The sequence below is a fragment of the Grampus griseus genome (genome assembly GCF_964374135.1).
Source record: "Grampus griseus genome assembly, chromosome: 9".
In the NCBI taxonomy this organism is placed as follows: domain Eukaryota; kingdom Metazoa; phylum Chordata; class Mammalia; order Artiodactyla; family Delphinidae; genus Grampus; species Grampus griseus.
In genome coordinates, this window is record NC_139003.1 from 58,422,400 (window position 1) to 58,446,644 (window position 24,245).

The 24,245-nt window shown below is 40.0% G+C and overlaps 1 protein-coding gene across 1 annotated transcript in view; it reads left to right on the plus strand.

The window, feature by feature from the left end:
* Nucleotides 1-21,780, plus strand: part of ASB4 (ankyrin repeat and SOCS box containing 4) — a 63,351-nt gene extending 41,571 nt beyond the window's left edge. Inside the window, exons 3-5 of the mRNA XM_082662106.1 lie at nucleotides 4,072-4,562; nucleotides 20,492-20,605; nucleotides 21,511-21,780. Coding sequence (XP_082518232.1) covers nucleotides 4,072-4,562; nucleotides 20,492-20,605; nucleotides 21,511-21,699 — 794 coding nt within the window. The 3' untranslated portion in view covers nucleotides 21,700-21,780. The remainder of the gene's footprint in view (nucleotides 1-4,071; nucleotides 4,563-20,491; nucleotides 20,606-21,510) is intronic.
* Nucleotides 21,781-24,245: the final 2,465 nt, after the last annotated feature.

Genomic DNA, 24,245 nt, shown 5'->3' on the forward strand with positions numbered 1-24,245 from the left:
ATCTGGATAAGTTATGAAACCTCTGAGAGGAGTAGGACATTCTAATACCAAAAACAAAAGCAAAAACAAAAAAACAAAGGGAGAATTTGACCATATAAAGTTTACATTATTGTATTAAAGAAAAATCAAAATAAACTGGATAAAAAATGTATACCAATTATGAGAGCATAGGCTTAAATATTATTTTAATGAATGACACATATAAATGTAAACAAAGCAGAAAGGCTTCAGAGTATAAAAGGACAAAAATTTGGACAATAACTAAAGAAGAAATGCTACTAGTTAATAATTACAAAGTGTTCAAACTCTAATAAACAAATCAATTCAAATGAAAAGAAAAAGAGAGACCTTTTTTTACTTCCAAATAGCAAACATATTTTTTAAATTGTGTAACTACATACTGGTGAGTAAAATAGCACTCATGCATCAATGAGAGATGTATATAAATATAGAGAGATATAGATAAACATAACTTTCCTCAATTATTCATAAAGACCCTTAAAATAACTCAGATATTTCAGCTTAATGACTCTATTTTGGGGGAATTTATGCTAAGGAAATAATCCAAAGATTTACACAAAAACGTATCAATTGTAGCATTAGTCATAAGATCAAAACTTTGGAAAAAAGTCTTCACATTCATCAGGAGGGTAAACTCACTATGGAATATTATGTCATTATTTTAAAATGATATTTTAAATGATAATATAAAAATATGGAAATGCTTTATAATAGTAAATAAAAAGCAATATTTGTTTAATAAAAATATTAAAATATGTCTAACCTAATTGTTAATTAGGGAAATAAATATTCAAACAATGAGATATCACTATGCACCCATCTGACTGACTAAAATTAAATAGAATGAAAATACCAAATGTTGATAAGAACCCTCACACATGGCTTATGGGAGTGTAGAGTGGTACAACACCTATTTGATACCATCTAATGACGCTGAAGATAAGCACACCCGATGACCCAGCAATTCCACTCATAGGTATAGCACCCCGTGAACCCTGCCCATGAGCACCAGGGTACAAGAATGTACAAAAATACTCATGGCAGCAGTGTTTGGAATAGTCTGAAACTGTAAATGTCTGTCAGTAGTAGTATTACTTGTACTGTGAGATAGAACACAATAAAATGAACAAACAAGAGCTAGACATCGCAACATAGATCATTTTCACATAGTGTTGAGTGAAAGAAGCAAGTCATGAAAGAATATGTGTTGATTATTACATTTATATAAAGTTGGAAAATAAGTGAAACTAAACTATCTTGTTTAGAGGTATATACAAGGGTGGTTAAACTATAAAGAAATTCAAGGACATGATTATCATAAAAGTCAGAATAATATTACCTCCAGCAGGATGGTGGAGTTGTGAGGTGGAAGGATAGAGGGCTTTTCCGGGTCAGGGAGTGTTTGATTTCTGGACCTGGGATGTGATTACATCAGTGATAGCTTTACAATATTTTTTAAACTGCACATATATATTTTTATATATTATGTAATGCATGTTATATATTATGGGTTGAATTGTATCACCTCCCTTCCCCCCAAAAGAAGATATGTTGAAGGCCTAATCCCCTGCAACTCAGCATGTGACCTTGTTTGGTTATAGGGTTGTTGCAGCTGTAATTAGTTAAGATGAGTAGAGCAGGATGGGTCCCTAATGCAGTATGATTGGTGTCATAAGAAGGCAGCCATGTGAAGACACAGAGACACAGAGAGAACCATGTGAAGACAGAGGCAGTCCTTGGACTGATGCATCTACAAGCCAAGGAACACCAAGGATTGATGGACATCACCAGAAGCTAGGAGGCAGGCATGAGCCAGATTCTCCTTTAAAACGCTCGGAAGTAGCCACTCTCATCAACACTGTAATTTCACTACCAATCTCTAGAACCGTGAACAAATTTCTGTTGTTTGCGGTACTACTTTGCGGTACTTTGTTACGGCAGCTCTAGGAAACTAATACATTGCATTTTCACATTAAAAAAAATATTTTTTTAAGTTCCCAAGCATTTATGTTTATGGTCTCTAATTTCTTGAATGAATCACAAAATCTAAAATAGAAAAGTAGTCAAATCATCCTACTTTATGTAGTCCCTGGAAAAGTTACACTCAAAGCCACAATTCAAATATAAAAATAAGGCTCTCCTATTCAGAAAAGGAAACTACGCAGTATATCTAGTTGTAGCAAGAGGTCAGGGATCCATTGTAAATGTCCAAGTACATTAAAAAATAAAGGACATGGTTACTTCCAAGTTGGCCTATAAAATTTTCATCCTGACCCTTTGATTCCCTTTCTTACTGGAAATTCTCCAGCATCTGAAGTGACCCTGCATTAGCTTCTGGGAAGACATTCTTATTCACCGCATTTCACTCCAGAGCAAAGAAGTGCTGACCTGAAGGGAGATGTGACCCAGAACTTCTCCAGGGCGGAATACTGATGAACACAGAGGGCAGATTGTTGTGAGGGATGAGTTTTACTTATAATTCTGCTTCCTGAAAGTTAGGAGCAGAGATAAGCTCTGAGTTTACAGAGCAATGTGCTTTCAGAAACCTCACTGAGGGGTGGCTTTTTTCTGACACCGAGTAAGCTTGTAGGAGCATTGCCTTTCTTAAATGTGTTCCATATGATCACAGGGTGCCATAAAAAAGGGCATAAAGGAGCAACACACAGAGAACAGATTTTTTAAATTAACAAAATGCAACATTATTTCTCTGTTACTTTCAAGTTTTCAAATATCCAAAGAGAGCAAAGTACAGAAAAAAATTTTTTAGGAAAATAATGACGTAGAATAGCACAGTGGTGAGAGATTTTGAAGCCAGGCTGTCTGCTTTCAAACCTCTGTTCTATTGCTTCTTAGCTTGGTATGGTTATTAGTCTAAAAACAAATTTCTTCATCTGTAAAATCAGGGAAAAAATGCACCTCCTGCAAAGGGTTGCTAGGAAGATTCCATGAGGCAATATGTGAAAAGCATGTAGCTCAGAATGTTGTACATGGCAAGTGCTTAATAAATATTAGTTGCTGGCATAATAATAATAATGATACTAATAAAAGTATTTCCAGATTTATACTTGAAGTAACTATAAAAATTTCCAGTAGATTTGATCACAAAATAGGCCCCCTGGGGTCATTTACCTCACCCCAATTAAACTAGGCTGAGAAGGAAAATTTCAGCTTCTCAAGTTGACCATTCTAGTACTTCCTATCAAACTTCCCTAACTTCCCTATCAAAAAATAAAATTCACTAAGTTTCCTGGTCTGTTAGATAAGTGGGTTGGATTAAATAATTTCTAAGGAGATTTCCAAGCACTAATAATCTGTATTTCTAAACAGCATTTGTCAACCATAAATTGGACGTGTTACATACAGTCTTTAATTGTCTTTCTTTTAATGAGTATTTTATTTTACTAGCTTCTATCCCTTTCCTTTCAAAATATGACCCTTAGTCTAGTTTGGTGTTCAAAGTGTTTTGTGTTTTGTGTTTTTGCCCCAGTTGTATTCCAAAGGAGCCTCACAGACTTCGGCAGCTTAATATTGTCAGTTTTCAGTCAGAGGGCTGAGCAATTTCCATACCACTGAAGTTCCCTTGGGCCAAACATTTAGGTTTAGTTCCCTTGAAAGAAAAGAAAAAGATGATTTTGAAGAAATCTCATCAAGAGACTGAAGACTTTTAAAGCTGCATGTATGAACCTCCAAGATTGTGATATAACCTTCATTTTTAATGATATTTGCTTGGTTATCGGAATCACTTTGTATTTCCAAATCCACCTAGGGGTAGGAACTATAACTCTAGACAGTGCTCCAGCCTCCCAGCCGAAATCGTTTGCTCTCAGGTCCACTCTCCCATCATCTCAGTACATTTGCTGGTTGTCCAGGAGGTGGCGCTGTTGTTTCAAAGCAGTGGCTTCCATGGGGTCTAGAAATGGAACTTGGAAAAATGGGTGGTATACCGCGGGAGGTTCAAAGAGAAGCAGCGAGAAAAGGCCTGTTTAATGAACCTTGTGGAAAATGACAAAATATGTTTAAATAATTGTCTTCCTCATTCTCCCTTTCTAGGGGCGAACGTGAACATGAAGACCAACAACCAGGATGAGGAGACGCCTTTGCACACGGCTGCCCACTTCGGCCTCCCGGAGCTGGTGGCCTTCTACGTGGAGCACGGGGCCATAGTGGACAGTGTGAACGCCCACATGGAGACCCCACTGGCTATCGCAACCTACTGGGCCCTCCGCTTTAAAGAGCAGGAGTTCAGCAGGGAGCATCACCTCATCTGCCGCATGCTGTTGGACTACAAGGCCGAGGTCAACGCCCGGGATGACGACTTTAAAACTCCGCTCCACAAGGCAGCCTGGAACTGTGACCACGTGCTCATGCACATGATGCTGGAAGCTGGCGCAGAAGCCAATCTCATGGATATCAATGGCTGTGCTGCCATCCAGTATGTGCTGAAGGTCACCTCCGTGCGACCTGCCGCCCAGCCTGAGATCTGCTACCAGCTGCTGTTGAACCATGGGGCGGCTCGAATATACCCTCCACAATTCCACAAGGTGAGGCTGTGTCCTAGGGCACCAAGTGAAGAACTGGGTCGTCAGCAGGGTAATGGGGACGCAAAGGGTGGCTTGGTCTGAAATCTCCAAGTAACTCAAGCTTGTCTGAGGCTTGAGTCTTTGGGCTGCCTCTGATCCACAATCTGACATTCCATTTACACATATAACCCTAGCTATCTCGTCCTAGTCCAAGTTTGTTTGAAATCTGGGGCTAAGAGCAAAGAAGGAGAGCAAGGTAGTAGATAATTTTCCATGTCTTGTGTGAACACCAGTGAACTGGTAGTGGCTTCCTGGGGGACTGAGTGAAAAAGATCAGAAGGCCACTTTAGATCTGCAGGAGAGGTGAATGGTGTGGACACAGGCACCCTCTTGCTGTCTCTTAAGCAGAATGTCTGCTCTAAAGATGATTGAGCCTGCTCTGGAATTAGTTTGTAGACATGAAAGGGCCACTCGGTTTTCTAGTTTAATGAAAGCTAACATTTATTAAGAACTAATAGTCATATTTATTATAATGAAATCTATTTTTTAAGCACACTGTTATAAGCATTTTACACTTCTTAATTTAATTTATTTAATTCTGTAACAATCTGATAAGGTAAATAATATCATCACCCCTATTCTATAGAGGAGGAAACTGAGGCACAGAGTAGTTAAGTAATTTGTCTGACCTCAAACAGAGGCAGTGCCAGTATTCAACCTTCGTTCATTTGGTGCTAGTGTTTAGCTTTATACTATAACACTGCACAGCCTTTATTTTAAACAGTATTTAATGATAATCTCTAATGGGCTAGCAGGGACCAGGTATTACCAATACTGGCGTGACTAAGACATGGTAACTATCCTCAATTAGCTTAGGAGCTAGTGAGAGAGACAAACATACAAAGAGATAACTTTAATATTCCGTGGTGAATGACAAGGTAGAGGAATAAAGGGTTCTCTAGGCACATGGAAGAGAGAGAGTCTTGCCTTAGGTTGATGACGGTCATTAATTTGGAAACCAAAATGCATTTCACCTTAAAGAAATCAAATGATAATTTACCTAGGATCTCACTCATTTAAAAAAAATTAATTAACACGCAGTAGAGGAGTTTTATGTATAAACCAGCTAACTAATGTAGGGTCACAGAAAGCTAGTTGATAGAAGTTTTACTAAATTCACAGCCAAGTTCTACCTCCTACCTTGGTAAAATGTCAGAGACTTGTCTGAAGTCCTGCAGTGTGAAGTTTAGTTGAAAGAAAAGTTCCACTAAAGAATTTAAGGGGAGAACACTCAGAAAATTCCAGATAGACAACCCACAGAAAGTTCCAATGTAGACATGATGAGTTCAATGATTTATGTGATCTCAGTAAGGAATTTTCTCTTGGTTGTCAGTGTTTTAATGAAAGATTAAGTAATTTTTTTCCTTAAAATTGTATGTAATACTCATAATATCCTGGAACTTCAATTTTATAGAAAATTTCAAAAGATTATATTGATTAGGAATAGGATAACAAATAATAGTGTTACAATAATGTCCTTTGTTGAGCTCTAAATAGGCTGATACATATTATTTAATTTTATTTTATAATAATCTCTGAGGCAGGGGCTGGCATTATCCTCATTTAAAAGGTGATAGAATTCAGATATTTTCCTAAAGTCACACAGAGTAAGTGGTCAAGTTCATTTATTCATTTATTTAACAAGTATTCACTGAGCACTACTTTGTGCCAGGAACTGTTCTAGGAGTTGGAGATAGAGCAATGAACCAAACAAAGGCCTTCATGGAAGACACTTTCTAGTGGGAGACAGTGGGAAAAACAAAACAACAAACTAATAAATATACTCTGATATGTTAAGTGCTCTGGAGACAAGTAAAGCAAGGTAAAGATAATAATAGAATGTGGGCTTTCTTTGGTGTTTATATATGTGCTGTTTTACAAAGGCTAATTAGAGAAAACGAGCATATGAAGGAGCAAGTCATGTGAATAGCTGGGGGTGGGCAGGGGTGGTGGTGGGGGGAGCATTCTAGATATAAGGAAAACCAGGTGCAGAGGTCCTGAGGTAGGAGAGGACTAAACATGTCTGAGGAAGCCAGAGTGCCTGAAGTGGGGTGAGAAAGGAGGAGGAGAAGTCAGAGAAGCATGAGGGTGATTTGCAGACCATATATATGACCCTGTAGACTGTGCTGATATCCTTGGTTTTTTATTCTGAATGAGAGAGTAAGTCACTGAAGGATTTTGAGTGAGGGAAAAAAAAGTCTGATTTATGTTCCAAAAAGTTCCTTTTGACTGCCTTTTGGAGAATAACTCTACGAGGGAGAGGGGCAAAGGCAGTACAGTTATCTAGATAAGAGATAAGGGTGGCTTAGACCCACAGTGGAAGTGGGGTAGAGAGAGAGGAGAAGTGACCAGAGGACTGGGCTATGGGGCACTCCAACTAGAGTTTGGGTAGATGAAAAGGAATCAGTGAAGGAAACTGTAGAAAGTCCTTGAGCTAGGAGGAGAATCAAGATGGAATGTTTTCCTGGAATCCAAGATAGAACATGAGGAAGGAAGATATGGAATCAGCTGGGTTGAATATAGGTGGCATTTCAAATAAGATGAGGGCTAAGAAGTTGCCATTGGACTAGACAACATGGATTTTATTGGGAACCTCAGCAAGAGTGATTTTGGTGGATCACTGGTGAGAAAAGGTTAATTAAAGTGGATTCAAAGGAAAAAGGGATAAAAGGAAGTGAAAACAGTGAGCGGTTTGAGGCATTTTCTTGTAATGCAAGAGTAGCTAGAAGGGAATGATGGCTGATATGTTTGTTGGCTGATGGGAGTGTTCTAGGAAGGGGAGAAAATTTGCTGCAGGTAATTATTGGAGCGCCATCTTGAAGATGGGATCTAGTGCACAAATGGAGGTGTTGGTCTTAGTAACAGACAGTTCATGCATCATAGCAGGAGGGAAGGCAGCGCCTGTGTGCCCAGATGCAGGGCTGTTGGTAGATATGTTAATGAGAGTTTATACAAGTACTCTTATGATTGCTTCTATTTTCTCAGTAAAGAATGAGAAGTGGTTGGAGAAGAAGTTTGAAGACTTAAGGGCAAAGGTGAAGGTGTGAGATGTTTACCTTGGGGAGCAAATGGACTTGGGAAGTGTAATAGGATTGCTGGGTGGCTCAAGCCCATTAAAAGTTAATAGTCATATGTTTGATTCAGAATGTGGTCTGTCTGACTCCTGAACCTAAGCCCTTAGATTTAGCAGCTTTTGCTGTGTTTTATGACATTGCCCAGGAAATGTATTTAAACCTAAAGGATCACAACACAAGAAGAGACCTAAAGAGGTCATTTTGTTTAATTCTCAAGGCTCTAGGCAGAAATAGTGCTCTTGTTGTATTTGCAAATCTCCATGAAGGCAGATTCTACAGCACTCCCTTCCTTGGGTGTCTCTTTGATTTTGGAACACCGCCCCCTCCCACCCCTGAGTCCCTCCTGAGTCCCTCCCACTTTTTTTTCTTTTTGGTAAATATTCGAAACTAATCCTCTGCTGCTTATTCCTGACCTGGAATAACTCATATGCATCCTATTAAATCCTTAAATCTCCGTATCAGTTTGTACCTAAGGCTTCTCTTTTTTCCCAAACCAAATTTTATATTTCTCCCAAGTTTTTAGCTGTTACTTGTTTTTGCCTCTGGATCTTGGTCAAGGTATGTCTGAAAAGGTCGAGAATTAGGACAACGCTTAACCCTTATATTTTCTCTATAAATTTTGAGGAAAGACTGCTACCTAAATGGCTTGAAAATATATTCATGAAATCTACTGTTGAAGGTAGTTGTTTGACCTCAGTTGTTAATTCTCACCTTCCTTGCAATTTTCTCATTGATCAGTAGGCTTTGGAATTTTAAAATACTTTTTCATGCTAAGGTTGGATCGAAGGAATATTTTCTTACTTGAACTGTTATACATATTTCAGCCTTAGAAATAAAATCAAATGGTTATATTCTATGAAAAATTCAGCAACTTTTATTTAAAGTACAGTGATCCATAGCTTTTAGCTATGAATATCTACTGCTTAGTTTGCATCCATTTTCTGGATCATACACACTGGTATCTAGATTTGGCTGAAACAATAGATATTAACAATCTCTAGAGTGAGTATACAACCCAGCATTTTAAATTACACGTGAAGGGCTTCCCTGGTGGCGCAGTGGTTGGCAGTCCGCCTGCCGATGCTAGGGGACGCGGGTTCGTGCCCCAGTCTGGGGGGATCCCACATGCCGCGGAGCGGCTGGGCCCATGAGCCATGGCCACTGGGCCTGCGCATCCGGAGCCTGTGCTCCGCAACGGGAGAGGCCACGGCAGTGAGAGGCCTGCGTACCGCGAAAAAAATAAAATAATAAAAAATAAAAATAAATTACATATGAAATGGTTCCTATTTAAAAATTTTACCTCTGCTTTATCACTCATAACTCATTCATTCTAGACTTGCCATGCTATGCATGTCAAGAATAAAGAAGCATGGAATTTGGAGGGGGATGTCAAACAAATTTGGGTCCTGCCACTCACCTAAGAGTGTGATTTTGAATAAATTACTTGCTTCTTGAGCCTAAATTTCCTTCCCTGTGAAATGGATATACTCTTATGCCTTGGCAATAGTATGCAGACCAGGTCCTTCACTAGAAAGAAATTAATGTTACTCATAGCACACCACAGATATACTCAGAGCCCAGAGGATGGTGCCAAACATTTTCTTACTCTTTCTGGAGTCACTGTCAGTCCTCACAAAGTCTCCCCCCCAATTCCTCACCTCAGCCTTCATCCTGCATCTATAAATATCTCTTCTTTGGACTACCTCCCCTTTTTTCTCTACCCACATCTCTCTAGAGTGGTCATTCTTCATAGTGGGACTTCTAGAAGACAAACAATCGATCTCTTTCTAATACAGCTCACTTCATAATGCATAATTTTGTGTATATTTATGCTGTAAGGCTACCTTCCTTCCAGGGAAGAGGGTAGAGAAGGACAGAGGGCATGGATAATAATATCCTTCTCCTAAGGTTGTTCTGAGAATGAAACAAGATAATATTTAAGAAGTGTTTACCATGACTTCCCTGGCTGTCCAGTTGTTAAGACTTCACCTTTCAATACAGGGGGTGCAGATTCAATCCCTGGTTGGGGAGCTAAGATCCCACATGCCTCACGGCCAAAAAAGCAAAACATAAAACAGAAGCAATATTGTAACAAATTCAATGAAGACTTTAAAAATGGTCCACATCAAAAAAATCTTTCTTAAAAAAAAGGAAGTGTTTATCATTTCTGGTCATGGCAACCTTTAAACAAAAGATGACTATAACTGTTATCATTACATATCTGTTGAGCAGTAGAATCCGTGCTCCTGGGCCTGGTTTACCCACAGGGCCCTTTCCAATCAGGAGAGACAATGTGTGAGAATGCCCAGAGATTAAATGTTGAGTTTTACTCTGAAGCCCCCTGGTGGTTGACTATGGATGAAACAGGTCTCTGCAAAAGTAAGTAAAATACCCTCTCCCCATTCCCCTGTAAGAGCCACTTAAGGGTTTGGGCTGCTGCTGTCCTCCCCAGGAGCGTGGTGCTGGTGGGGTGGAGCCACAGGTGACTCTGGACTGTGGAGGGTGAGGCTGGTCCTGGAGGCTTGCTTCCTCCTGGCTCACAGGTGAAGGGAAGCGGCTCCTGCAAGGCTCCGCATGGGGCTGCTGATCTGGAGAGCAGCAGTGGTCAAGCTAGGAGCGCACCTGCCTCCCCTTCCGAAGACGTTCCCAAGGGTGTTCATCGTTTCTCCCTCATCAGTTTTAGAGTCAACATGGTCTTCACCAATCAGGAAGGATCTTTAAAGTTCCCAACCTCAAACAATTGCTTCTTCAAAGACATGCCCTCTGCCTGATTCCTAAAGATTTCTTTCACTTCCTTGCCAAACTTACTTGGCTAGACCTCTGGTATAATAGAATGAAAGCACTTCCTTCTGGGATTGGAGAGCACAAGCATTTGGAAACTTTACTTTTAGAAAGAAATCCTATCACAATGTTATCTGTGGAGCTGGGGAGTGTAACTATATTAAAAGCACTGAACTAGAGACATTGCCTTCGTGAACCCCTGCAGCTTATTGTGCACAAAGGATTGGTAGCTATTCTGGCCTCCCTGTGGCTCTGGGCAGCAGAACACCCCTCCCCTGGAGATGCAAGTTCTTGAGGTTTGTGGGACAATTATGATGAAAAACTGCATTGAAAGTGAAGTTAGTGCTTTTTAAAGACGTGCCAGACTAGGGGCAATAGGCCTTTAAATGGATTTTCTGTTCCTGCAAGAAGTCTTGCAAATGTGAGGAAGGCCCCGGGTCCTGTTCACAAAGGCAGTTCTCTGAGAGATAACGGCGAGGAGGGGTAGGAACAGGGGCTTAGTAACCATGGATATGAATTCTAGCTTGGCCATTTACTTGCTGTGTGATTTTGAAGTCCCTTAATCTCTCAGATCCAAGAGAAAATGAAGAGAAAAATATCAACTTTTCAGGATTGTCTGAGGAGTGAGTAAGACATGTAAATCACTGAGACTAGTAGGTGCTCAACAAAATCATTTCCTTTCCTCCTCCTCCCAAAATGTACTCTTGGTCCATTGTAGGAGTCTTTCCTACCAGCCTTACTTTGGTGGCTCTACTCTCCTGTAGAATAGTATACAATTATGTGTTCCAGGGAACACTCTATCCACAGTTACCATCTTCTCATTCAGTTCTGTTTTGCTCCTCTGAGCTCCTCTAGGTTGGCTGTATGCTAAAGAGATTTAAGATTCAGTTGGCTACTGGTGGATGGTTGGTACTTTAAACATTTTTGTTGCTACCCAATAGACTATATAACAGAACTGGCCCCCTTCCAAAGGAAAACTAAAGAAAAACTATTCAATTTACTATGCAGATGCTATAAAGTGATTTAGAACAACTACTTCACAACCCAACTTTCCAATGAGAAAGTCATCTTTACGCAAGTAAATGACTGACTCATTTATCCAGAAGATAAAGTGATTTGTTCTCTTGTGGATGGGGAATTCAGTTTCCTTATTTACAAGGAACAAGGTCAGAGCTGAAGATGATGTCTTCCACATACAAAGCAAATTTGTAGAGGGTGTATTTCACTGAAAGCTGATGTATAAATTACATAAGGGAAAAAAAAGAATTATAGGGTCTGCAATTGCTTTTCAAGGTACAAAAGGACATTTGATTTTTTTTTCTCTCAGCATAATTCAGAAGGAAGTGACACCCCAGGAACCAAGATTGGGTTTTCTTGTAGAGCAAGAAAGACGTTTTTCTAGGGGAGGGAAAGGTATGTGAAAATTTCGGGGAGGTAAAGATGATTTCTGCCGTTGAACAGTTCTGTATATGAAGCCCAGGGTATAAGCAGTCTCTTTGATCATAAAGTACCTTTCTGCACACAAATATATCAATATAAAAGGGCAGAGGTAGCTTTAGATTTTCTCTGGTGAAGTGGCTTACAGGTGGCACTTGCACTGGAAGGGTGGCAGGGAGATTTATCTTGAATCTGTTTTCTAATTTATGCTTTTAGGGGTCAGATGATGAGGGGAAGGGTCTTAAGGTCTCTCCAGTTGCCACCACTACCTTTTGTCCAATTGTTCTTCTAGGAGGGGAGAATAGAGACCCCAGAGATGCACAGAAGGCGAAGGTCATTGAGCCTTTTCTGTTTCCCAGGTTTACAAAGAAGCAGCAGAAGCTTCTGCCTTCTGAGTCCACCAGTCCTTCCTCATTTGATAGTCAATGTTCCTGGGAGTCATCATAGAGTGATTATTTAGAGTTTGCTGTCTCTTAAGGGTCTCTTTTTGTTGTTGCCTGGTGAAATAATTGCTGAGGCCTGAAGAAGGCATGATCAGCTGTCTTCGTTCTGGAAGCTAGGCATGTCGGTTAAGAGAGCTGGGAGTGTCAGGCTAAAAGGAGCCTTTCCTGCTGTGAGAACCGTCTTCTGTCAGCAGAAAATTTGCTAGTCAGTGTCAGCAAAACCTAATGTGGCAGTGGGAGCTTTGGACTTTGTGCATCTGAAGACTGAAGGTTAAGAACTACTCAATTTTTTTTATCCTAATGAAAGGTTATCTCCAGGTGATATATGGGAGTGTGCCAGGTGCAAATTGAAGCACCATATGTGTGAAGTTGGGCTCCTGAACTATGAATGAATTATATTCCTGTGTACATAACTTGGTTTGAACTGTTTCTGAATAGGGGCTGGGAATAGGGTTGCCAAACAAAATACAGGATGCTCTATTAAATTTGAAATTCATCACTAATAAGTAATTTTTAGTATAAATATGTCCCATGCAATATTGGGGCCATATTTATACTAAAAATTATTTGTTGTCTGTCTGAAATTCGAATTTACCTGGTAACCTACATTATTATTTGCTAAACCTGGAAACCCTAGTTGGGAAGTAAATAATGTGTTACAGGAGGAGAGTAACTTTTAGCCACACCTCCTCTGTGTACAAGGTTTTGGCAGGAAGGGGGAGGTAAGGAATACCTAGGGACAGATTACCTGTATTGGGTAGGTGGGCAATGTGTCTTTAAACATAACCAGTGTGGTTTCCATGAAGAGTGAGTGTAGCCCGGGAATTAATGCAGAGCACAGGTCAGTTTTCTGAGTGGACACTTAAACCATGTGCAGAGCCTCATTACAAGCTTCTGACTTTCCCATGCTCTCTGTTTTCAAAATTCCAGTACAAGTATATTCTTGATTCAGGCCTTGGATTAATTTCAGCTGTCATCTCTGTCCTGGTAACTCTTAAATTTAAATCTTCATTTTGGATTACTCATCTGATTTCCAGCATACTTTTCAACATGGCTCATCCTTCTAGAAAGAATATATCTGGAGGTCTTTAGAGAAGGATGTGTATAGAGGTCTGATGGATGCTATTTTCATATAATTAGCAACATCTTTGCATTAGAAAGGGAATTATTTCGAACTTTCAACAAAATCCAGCCTATAATTACTATAATGATAATAGTAAAGAGTGGGATTTTTTTAACATCTTTATTGGAGTATAATTGCTTTACAATGGTGTGTTAGTTTCTGCTTTATAACAAAGTGAATCAGTTATACATATACATATGTTCCCATATCTCTTCCCTCTTGTGTCTCCCTCCCTACCACCCTCCCTATCCCACCCCTCTAGGTGGTCACAAACCACTTAGCTGATCTCCTTGTGCTATGCGGCTACTTCCCACTAGCTATCTATTTTACGTTTGGTAGTGTATATATGTCCATGCTACTCTCTCACTTTGTCACAGCTTACCCTTCCCCCTCCCCATATCCTCAAGTCCATGCTCTAGTAGATCTGAGTCTTTATTCCTGTCTTACCCCTAGGTTCTTCATGACCTTTTTTTTTTTCTTCTTAGATTCCATATATATGTGTTAGCATACGGTATTTGTCTTTCTCTTTCTGACTTACTTCACTCTGTATGACAGACTCTAGGTCCATCCATCTCACTACAAATAACTCAATTTCGTTTCTTTTTATGGCTGAGTAATATTCCATTGTATATATGTACCACATCTTCTTTATCCATTCATCTGTTGATGGACAGTTAGGTTGCTTCCATGTCCTGGCTATTGTAAATAGAGCTGCAATGAACATTTTGGTACATGACTCTTTTTGAATTATGGTTTTCTCAGGGTATATGCCCAGTAGTGGGATTGCTGGGTCATATGGTAGTTCTATTTGTAGTTTTTTAAGGAACCTCCATACTGTTCTCCACAGTGGCTGTATCAATTTATATTCCCACCAACAGTGCAAGAGTGTTCCCTTTTCTCCACACCCTCTCCAGCATTTATTGTTTCTAGATTTTTTTTTTTTTTTTTTTTTTTTTTTTTTTTGGTACAAGGGCCTCTCACTGTTGTGGCCTCTCCCGTTGCGGAGCACAGGCTCCGGACGCGCAGGCTCAGCAGCCATGGCTCACGGGCCCAGCTGCTCTGCGGCACGTGGGATCTTCCCGGACCGGGGCACGAACCCGCGTCCCCTGCATCAGCAGGTGGACTCTCAACCACTGTGCCACCAGGGAAGCCCCTGTTTCTAGATTTTTTGATGATGGCCATTCTGACCAGTGTGAGATGATATCTCATTGTAGTTTTGATTTGCATTTCTCTAATGATTAATGATGTTGAACATTCTTTCATGTGTTTGTTGGCAATCTGTATATCTTTGTAAAGAGTGTTTCTTGTTCTAAATACCTGTACAATAGGATCTGTGTCTTTAAACCATTCATTTCACTGGTCCTTACTTAAGGATTAAAATAAGATCATCAGAATATATTTGAAAGAGCACTAAACTCAGATGAAGACCTAAAACCATGCTTTCTCTTACTGTGTGCCTCTCTGGGTTTCAATTTCCTCATCTCCAAGTTAGGGGGATTAGATAATTCCTAGGCTCCTTTGCAACTCTAACAGTCTATGATGCTCTTATGGTAGTTTATAAACTAGTGTTCAGAGCAATTAGTCAGCCTCAGGTTTTGTCTGTCTCTTTTGCATAGAGCTACATATCTGCCATCCTCATCCCAACTGCAGAGAAAAGAGCAGCCCCATTTGCCTCAATTTCCCAAGACCAAGGTTCTGGAAAAATTACCTGCCCACCTTGACCATCTTGTACCCATGGAGAAATCCTTCTAGTTATACTTTCCATATACTCAGAAATGCTGACTCTAACTCTTCAGAGGTCCCACAGCAATGGATGTCTAACTCCAGCCCACCTGCTTATCCCCTTAGGGATTACTCTTTATTTAAGTAGACCTGGCTGAAAAAGCCATTGTCAGCAGGTCAGCTTTGCGCACTGTACCCAGACCATGTATGTGAATGGATCGTCTCATTAAACAAGTATTTATGTTGTGCCCATTTGGACCTAGCCACTGGGCAGGATGGTTCTGATGCCTTCACTGGTTTGGAGCTTCAATATACACATTTAGTCTGCAATGGCTTATGACTGCACTTTTTAAATTCGGGGACAATTAAAAGGAGTTGTGTGCTAGAGTTTGGCTCACAGTAGCTCACGAGAGCTGATTGTTAAATTATCAGGAATTTTGTAAGCTGATTGTTAAATGCAACGATTTTTAAAAATTAAGTCATATAAACCTACAACATGAGGCTTCCCTGATGGCGCAGTGGTTGAGAGTCCGCCTGCCGATGCAGGGGACACGGGTTGGTGCCCCGGTCTGGGAAGATCCCACATGCCGCGGAGCCGCTGGGCCCGTGAGCCATGGCCGCTGAGCCTGCGCGTCCGGAACCTGTGCTCCGCAACGGGAGAGGCCACAACAGTGAGAGGCCCGAGTACCACAAAAAAAAAAAAAAAGACCTGCAACAAAGTATACTAAAAACAAAGGTAATAAATATTCAAAACACACTACCTGCCAATTATTTTACTCTACATATCTATGCTCCTGATATTATTTGCATATATTGGATCTATATGGTGGAAACACTATATAATGATGTTACTATACATATCTTCCCCACCATACATTCAGGGACCTCAAATAGGCCATGATGCAACTGTTTACACCACGGAAATCAGCAAATGCTACCAATCAGACCTTAACTTATTGCTTTGTTGATGTCTAGACTTCAGAAATTGATGGAGAGAATGTTACTAATGTAGATTAAACTTCAAAATTTGTAGTGTGTGGTGTCTGTAGCTATTACATTGTGAATAGTACAAAAAATTGAGAAATATCCTTCCAATATTCAAAAAACTATTAAGCGCTTCCACATAGAAGTTACTTATGTCATTGATGAGTGAGTGAGTTTCCAATATATGTCTTCATTGTTTCACATTTGTGAAACAGTTACTCCTTAATGTAATAAAAATGTCAACCAATGTAAACATAGGAACTACATGCACGCTTCAGTTGTAGACACAGGTTGGCTATGAATACAACTCATATCGATACAAAATTGATAAAAAAATCAGTGATAGCATTCTTAGAGTACCAACTGGCTATATGGAATAGGAAATAAATTATATTGGGTATTTTATTATTTGTAAATTGAGGGCTTCACATTCTTTATATTAGCAAAACTTATACTTATAAACATATATACATACAGTCTTTTTTTTTTTTTTTTTTTTTTTAACAAAATGCCTGTTGTTGAACATTTTCTAGTACACCATTGACTCAAACCTCTATTCGGTAGAGCCCCTTCTGGTTGCTCTATTAGTTGGGGCTGACACAGTCCTCAGGTGAGGCCATGCCTCCTGAGGCCAGGCCATATGATCATCTCAATAGATGCAGGAAAAGCCTTTGATAAAATTCAACATCCATTTATGGTAAAAACTCTCCAGAAAGAGGGCATAGCGGGAACATACCACAACATAATAAAGGCCATATACAGCAAACCCACAGCTAATATCATACTCAACAATGAAAAGCTGAAAGCATTTCCTATAAGATCAGGAACAAGAGAAGGATGCCCACTCTCACCATTTTATTTTATTTTATTTTATTTTATTTATTTATTTTTGGCTGTGTTGGGTCTTCATTGCTGTGAGCGGGCTTTCTCTAGCTGTGGCGAGCGGGGGCTACTCTTTGTTGCGGTGCGTGGGCTTCTCATTGTGGTGGCTTCTCTTGTTGCGGAGCATGGGCGCTAGGCACACGGGCTTCAGTAGTTGTGGCTGGTGGGCTCTAGAGCACAGGCTCAGTAGTTGTAGCGCATGGGCTTAGTTGCTCCACAGCATGTGGGATCTTCCCGGACCAGGGCTCGAACCCATGTCCCCTGCATTGGCAGGTGGCTTCTTAACCACTGCGCCACCAGGAAAGCCCTTCACCATTTTTATTCAACATGTTTTTGACTTTTGGAGTCACACAGACCTGAGTTTGAATCCTATCTCTGTCATTTACTAGCTAAATACCCTTGTTTAAATTCTCTCACCCTTTGATTTTAAATCTGTAAAGTGGAGATAATTATACGACTAACCTCATAGGTTGTCTGAAGATTTAGCAAGCTAAACATGCAAAGATTTAACGCAGGCCCTGGCACATGATAAGTCCTCAAAAAATGGTAGCTGTAATTTTTTTCCTTCATCCTCTCTCCTGCCTATTAGGATGCATCAAGCTTCAGACCATGGTTCTCTACCTTTTCCGTTTATATCCATTTAGCGTATGATTGACCTAACCAGCACATTCCTTGATGATGCACAGATCTCCCTCTCCATCTTGACCTTCTCATTAGAGCATCCATCAGGCACATTTTTAACTGGCATTAGGACATAACATAGGAAATATCCTCCTGCTCATTATCTGACCGTCCTCAAATTAGTATGCCCTTCCTATTTCCTCATTTCCATCGGTGGTACCCCTATTTGTACTTGATCTTAGGCTTCAGAGTTGCAGTCTTTACTCCCTATATCTGATTAGTCATTAAACCCTACTTATTCTTTCTCACAGCTTCGGTTCTCGTGACTAATGGTGAAGCTAGCTGAGAAGCCGTTTGGTGCACTCCCATTCAGCCTCCTCAGGGCTCCCTGCCCTTGATATCCTTGTTTTTCCCTTTGTGCTTTTGCTCATGGTACTCAATGGACACTGATGATCTTTAAGTTAGCCTCTTATTATTTACTGAATTATATTGCTCTGAACTCTGAAATACCTATGTCTTTTATCTTCAACTGGGTTGTAAATTCCTTGAAGACAGAAGCAGGGCATAAACTCAGAATTACTGTCACAGTGCTAAACACAGTGCTCAATAAAGGTTTCCCAATGGAATGAATTGATTGAATATAACCCTTTCTTATTAAGAATACATAATAGCTTCCTATTGCCTATTAAGTCAATCCCAAGCTCTTCAGACTGGCCTTCCAGGTGTACTGTCAGCTGACTCCATCTTACCTGCTCTTAACTTTAGTTCTTTCCTGACATGGGCCCTTCATTCAGGTGACCTTGGTACACACACACACATACACACAACTGGGTATTAAAATACTCATCCTTCTGTCTCAGTTTTGCCTGAAGTCCCAAGACATTGGGTACTTACCACCTCACATTGAAAAATGCAATGCTAGACCACCCTGGATGTTGGAGTTTGAGTTCAGTCAAACTCTTTCCCTGGAGGTAGGAGACAAGGTGTGTAAACGTTCCAATCCTCTAATGAAGGATTTGTCTTTCCAGTAACCAGTCCACCTAATGAAGCTCTCTAGGAGCCCCATTAAGACTCACTTCATTAGCATAATTGAAATGGTGGAAAGGAGCTCTTTGTCAAGAACCAGAGGCAAAGACCAAACATGTATTTCTTATTATACCACACCCACAAATACCTCCTTTCCAACTGCAGCTTGAAACAAGCCTAGGCTATGGGAGAGGAGAAACTTTTAAATAAAATTTGGAGTTTCAATTATTCAACTAAAATGGACATTTTTATTACTGAAATGACATTTTTCTCCTATCTAGAGTGACTGGAGTACTTTTTATTATTAAAAATTAAGTAGAGGGCTTCCTTGGTGGCGCAGTGGTTGAGAGTCCGCCTGCCGATGCAGGGGACGCGGGTTCGTGCCCCGGTCCGGGAAGATCCCACATGCCGCAGAGCGGCTGGGCCCATGAGCCATGGCGGGAGCCTGGGCTCCACAACGGGAGAGGCCACAACAGTGAGAGGCCCGCGTACAGCAAAAAAGAAAAGAAAAAGAAAGAAGAAAAATTAAGTAGAAACAGGTGTGAGTCCTGCCTGAGGTATCATGCCAGGAGTGGAGAAGGGTTCCAGGCAGTGGGTTTGTGTGAGCAGGAGAAAGCGATAATGAAGCTGTGTTTTTGTTTTACCCTTTGAAGTACCTCTCTTTTAACACAACTGTTACATTTGCTGATGCTGCACATGTAGACAGGCCTGTAAGTGTATGCAGGCAGGCACATAACACACACACACACGCACGCACCTTTCTACCATTTAGGATCTACAGCTGAACTCATCTCCTCCAAGAAATCATTCCTGGTTAGCGCAATTCACTCAGCTCTCTCTCTTGGAGTTTCTATAATTCCTCTTTTTCAAACCCTATAATCTAACACTTATGTATGTGAACCAACCATACATCTCCATTGATCTTCTCTTCTTTCATTTACGTGTTTTTGCTTCTCATTCTTACAGTAAGCCTCTCACCAGAAACCAGTGTGTTTTACTTTGGGGTATGTCTCATATATTCCTCCATTGTCACTTAATAAAGGCTGCATGATTGATTAATCAGATATGTCCGGATTTCATGGTAACATCAAAGGTTGGCTAAATATCCAGTTTAGTCTAAAACCTAAAGCTAAATCTTCCTGCCTCCTGATGGAAATGCTGGCCACCTCGACTCGGCTTTCCAGTTTTATTTGGTTAGTCAATGAACTGTTGAACAGAGTGTGCTAATGAAATAACTAATCTTCATGTGATCTTTTATTGCTGATGAAGGTTAAAATACCAGTGAGGGTGATTTGGTACGTGACATTAGTCCTCTTCAAGCACTGCACTGGGAAGACAGCTTTGGTTAACTTTCATGTTACTCTATAGTTTGTTTTACCTCATAGTCACCAGTAGGCTTGAGTTCTTGGATTACTAACATTCAGCTTTTTGCTAATAAAATTTTCTGTAGAACTAGGAGAATTTCCCAGACAGCTGGAAGTGTATTTTGAGACGGGCCTCTCTCAAAATTGCTTTTACGAGCAGGGGATGCATTTCGTCAGGCCCCCACCCTCTTTGTTAGCACCTCTTTTTCACTTGCTCCTGGATGATGAAGGAAATTAGTCTTATGTTATTAATCCTCCCATCCACCATGGGGGCTGACAGTGTGTTTGAATACTCAAAGGCATGAGACTTCTCAAAAGCATTTCAGGGCTCCAAAGAGGCTTATCGGTCCATGAAGTCTTGATGTCTCTGTGCGTGGAAAAAATGAATCATATATGTGCATTGAACAGATGAAACTCTATGGTGTCTCTGCAGGTGATACAGGCTTGCCATTCTTGTCCCAAAGCAATCGAAGTTGTCGTCAATGCCTATGAACATATCAGGTGGAACGTAAAGTGGAAAAGAGCTATCCCTGATGATGACTTGGAGGTAAAGCATCAATTCACTTCCTGTGGGTTTTGCTCTAAAGTACTTCCATAGTGCAATGGAAGTGCAGGAAATTCTAATTCAAAAAATGGGTTTTGAGAATGCTTTTAAGAATTTGAGGATGCTACACAAATACAACAAGACAAAGGGTTATAAAATGCAGGTGTGAGAATAAATAAATAAATAAGTAGGTAGTGCTTAGGAGCATCTTGGGAGTTTCTCCATCTAAGGGCAAGTTGAACAGTTATATAAAGGTAACAGTTTTACTTTCTTCCCGTCAATTTAGATGAATTTAATAATAATAAGAAGAAGAATATTTGGGATTGTTCATATAGCATTTTTATCAGAAGTTTAAATTGTGTAGATTATGTCACTCACTTTAAAAAATTGCTCTATTATTTATATAGATTAATTAATATTAATAATTATATAGATTAATTAATTATATAGATTATTTCATTCACTTTTAAATAACCTGAAGTCTGTAATAGGCAGGTAACAGAGTATCAACAACTTTGTGATGAGTCATGCAGAAAGCCGTTGGCAAAGCTGAGTCCTCATGCTGGGTGTGGACTTTGCTGCCTTTGTGAACCAGCCCTTCCACCTAGCCTCATGTTCTTGGTTTTAGCTGTCACAGGCTGTCCCCAGCACGGGAGAGACGTTGGGCACAGAGTACAAAGCTCACTGGGCCTAGAGGCTAATTGCTTAGGTGCAGTCTTATTCTGCTACTTATTAGCTATCTTAGCTTTAAAAAGTTACTTAACCTGCCTTAGCTTCATTATTCATGTTTAATTTTGCCTCCCCATCAGAGACCGTGGAAAGTAGGGACTAAACACATCACTATTGATTTCTATTGACGTAAACTCTGAGGCTTTTCTGACTTTAACATGTGTTGCCTTCCTTTTCAGAGATACTGGGATTTTTACCACTCTCTCTTCACTGTGTGCAGTAACTCTCCAAGGACTCTCATGCATTTATCAAGATGTGCCATTCGAAGAACGTTGCACAGCAGATGTCACAGAGTAATTCCTTTGCTTTCCCTCCCATTGTCATTGAAAAAGTACTTGCTTTTAGAGCCAGAGGGAATCATTTATTAAGCCTTATGAGACAGGAGATCCCAATTCTAGATGTTTAAGTGGACTCGCTGAGTAGACACAGTTTGCATAAATAAAATGGTACTTGGGTTGATTATAACACTTCAGGGATTTAAAAACACTTTACAAACACTATGTCATTAATCCTAGAATATCACGGTGAGGGGAAATAAACGAGGTAAAGTTAAGGTAGTCTCAAAAACAAGAGCGTATCCAGAAGGTCCTGACATAACAATAATAATTAATATGTATAGTGCTCTTACTTGGTGCCTGCTATAATTTTATAAGATTTTTCATATGTTATCTCATTTGAAATGGGACCCAGGTTTTCTTACAACCAATTTCATCCTCTCCCTTATCAGTAATAAGTTTACATTACCGTTCAGTTGGCAAAATGCTAGGCATTAGGATGGGCCTCTTAATCTTGGTGTCCTCCACCCACTCCCACTTAGCAGAAATTACTATGGCTAGTTTTGCAAACTCCTTTCCATATACTAAGCTCCTCAACTTACTTTTAGTGGAGAAAGCACGAGCATACTCAAAACAAAGAAATCTTTGAGTCAAATTAGAAATGAAAAACAAAGATCAGTCCACTTGAAAGTCAAAATGGACATTTGAACACTCTCATTGAACCAAAGACTGGAGATGCAAAGATGAGTCCGAAGCGAGGACTCCTGCCCTCCAGGATCTCACCATTTCGCAGAGGATCCGGACATATAAGCAGGGAACTGCAGTGTCAGATGTCAGAGGCAAGAGTAGAGGTGCAGATTCATTCTTAATGCTTGCCTTTCAAAGTCGTGTTTCTGACATGAAGTGCGGTTTTCTTTGAAGCATGATGATAAAGAGTGAAGGGATTGTGTGTAGTAGAGAGATCTCCGGCTGCTATGAGTGTAAATGTAAATGTATTCACTTTAAGTTTCCAGGCACATGTACTTATTTTTATTTTAGAATGATTTCGTGCGTAGTGCTTTCCCAGACTCCCTGGGGAAAAATTGCACACTCAGTGGCTCCCATGTGTGTGTGACAAGGAAGTTTAGGAAAATGTGTGCAAGGAAACGTGCGAAGGGAAAGACTTAGGTTGATTACTTTGGTCTTTTTATGTAACAGACTGACATTTCAGAGCATTTTGGCTAGAAGATAAGGGGCACTTTGCTGGTGATGGCCAGCTGCAGAAAGCACATGGAAAGACTTTTTGAAAATGGTAAAAGTTTGAGAAACTTGGAAAGACTAGTGTGTTAATCAGGTTTGTTAGCAGTTTGCAGAAAGAGAAACGTAGATGATTAACCTCTGGACCTCATGGTTTATGAGGCCAACTTCGCTTCACTTTTTGTTCTTGCTAATCACTTTTAGATAAGCTCATTGACTCTTAGCATTGCCTTTTAGAGGTTACAGCAGAAGTAATTAAGCACAAACAAATCTATTTGCCAGTTATGAGCAGGGGGTTTTTTTTGGTGGTTGTTGTTGTTGTTTTTGTGGTGTGTGTGTGGTTCTCCATCTTGTTTAACCTTAGATGCTTGAGTTTGCAGTAGAGATGATGTCAAATATTCCACTAGCCTGACACGTAGACTCTGCTTCACATACTGGGATTTGCATATTCCTGGTGCCATGTAGGAAAAATCATAAGTGGATACAATAATCTTTCTGAAGTATCAGTTCTACTCAGATATTTTGGGAGAAATATTTTATACTAAAATAAGATCTGTATTATGGAATAGAATACTGTATTTGTATGAACCATTCATATAAAATATGATCCTTCAAAAAACAGTTTGCTTACAGCAAGTGGTGTTAGAACACGTTCTAGAATGCCAGTCAGAGGTGCTGGGAGAGGATGTTCCTTGCATGGGGAAGTAACATATCTCAGTTGGCCTGCTGTGCTTAAACATTCTGTGCTAATCTAGCATGTGGTACAGGACTACTTGCTTTGAATGGTTTATTTGTGGATTTAAAGTTATTTCTCCTCATCTTTGAACTTTCATTTAGGGGACTTAAATAAAGCTCTTCTCTTTCCTTTCATCTTTGTGAGTTATTTGCCGATAAGACTTTTTCCTAGCTGACTTTTCAGCAGTTAGACTGAAGAACTCTACATGATCCATTGCTTTATTCAACATTGGGAAAGAAAAAGAGAATGAGGAAATGTGCCTGTAAATAAATAATACTTTCAAAGGAAAGTAAAGGGTAAACACAAATAAAACACAGGCTATTGCTATAGGAACAAGAGTATTTTAATAATAATAAATTGTACTGAATCATACTCTTCCATCTGTCACTATCTCTGTCCTCCTGGGTTTCTAATTTCTTTTCATTCTCACCATTCAAGCAACCATGGGCAGGAGAAACAGAGGAAATTATATCCTGATGATACCGTTGTTACTTTTTGTAAATAGTCACTTAATGACTGTAGATTACATGGGAAGAAGAATCTTTGATATGAGGGAAAGATCACCCATCCAGTTTTCTCCCTTTTCAGGAGGTAGACACACTTGAGTTCTATTTTTTAATCACCTAGTGTTACATTGTCACTTTTTCCTTCCATCGTGAACCCAGCG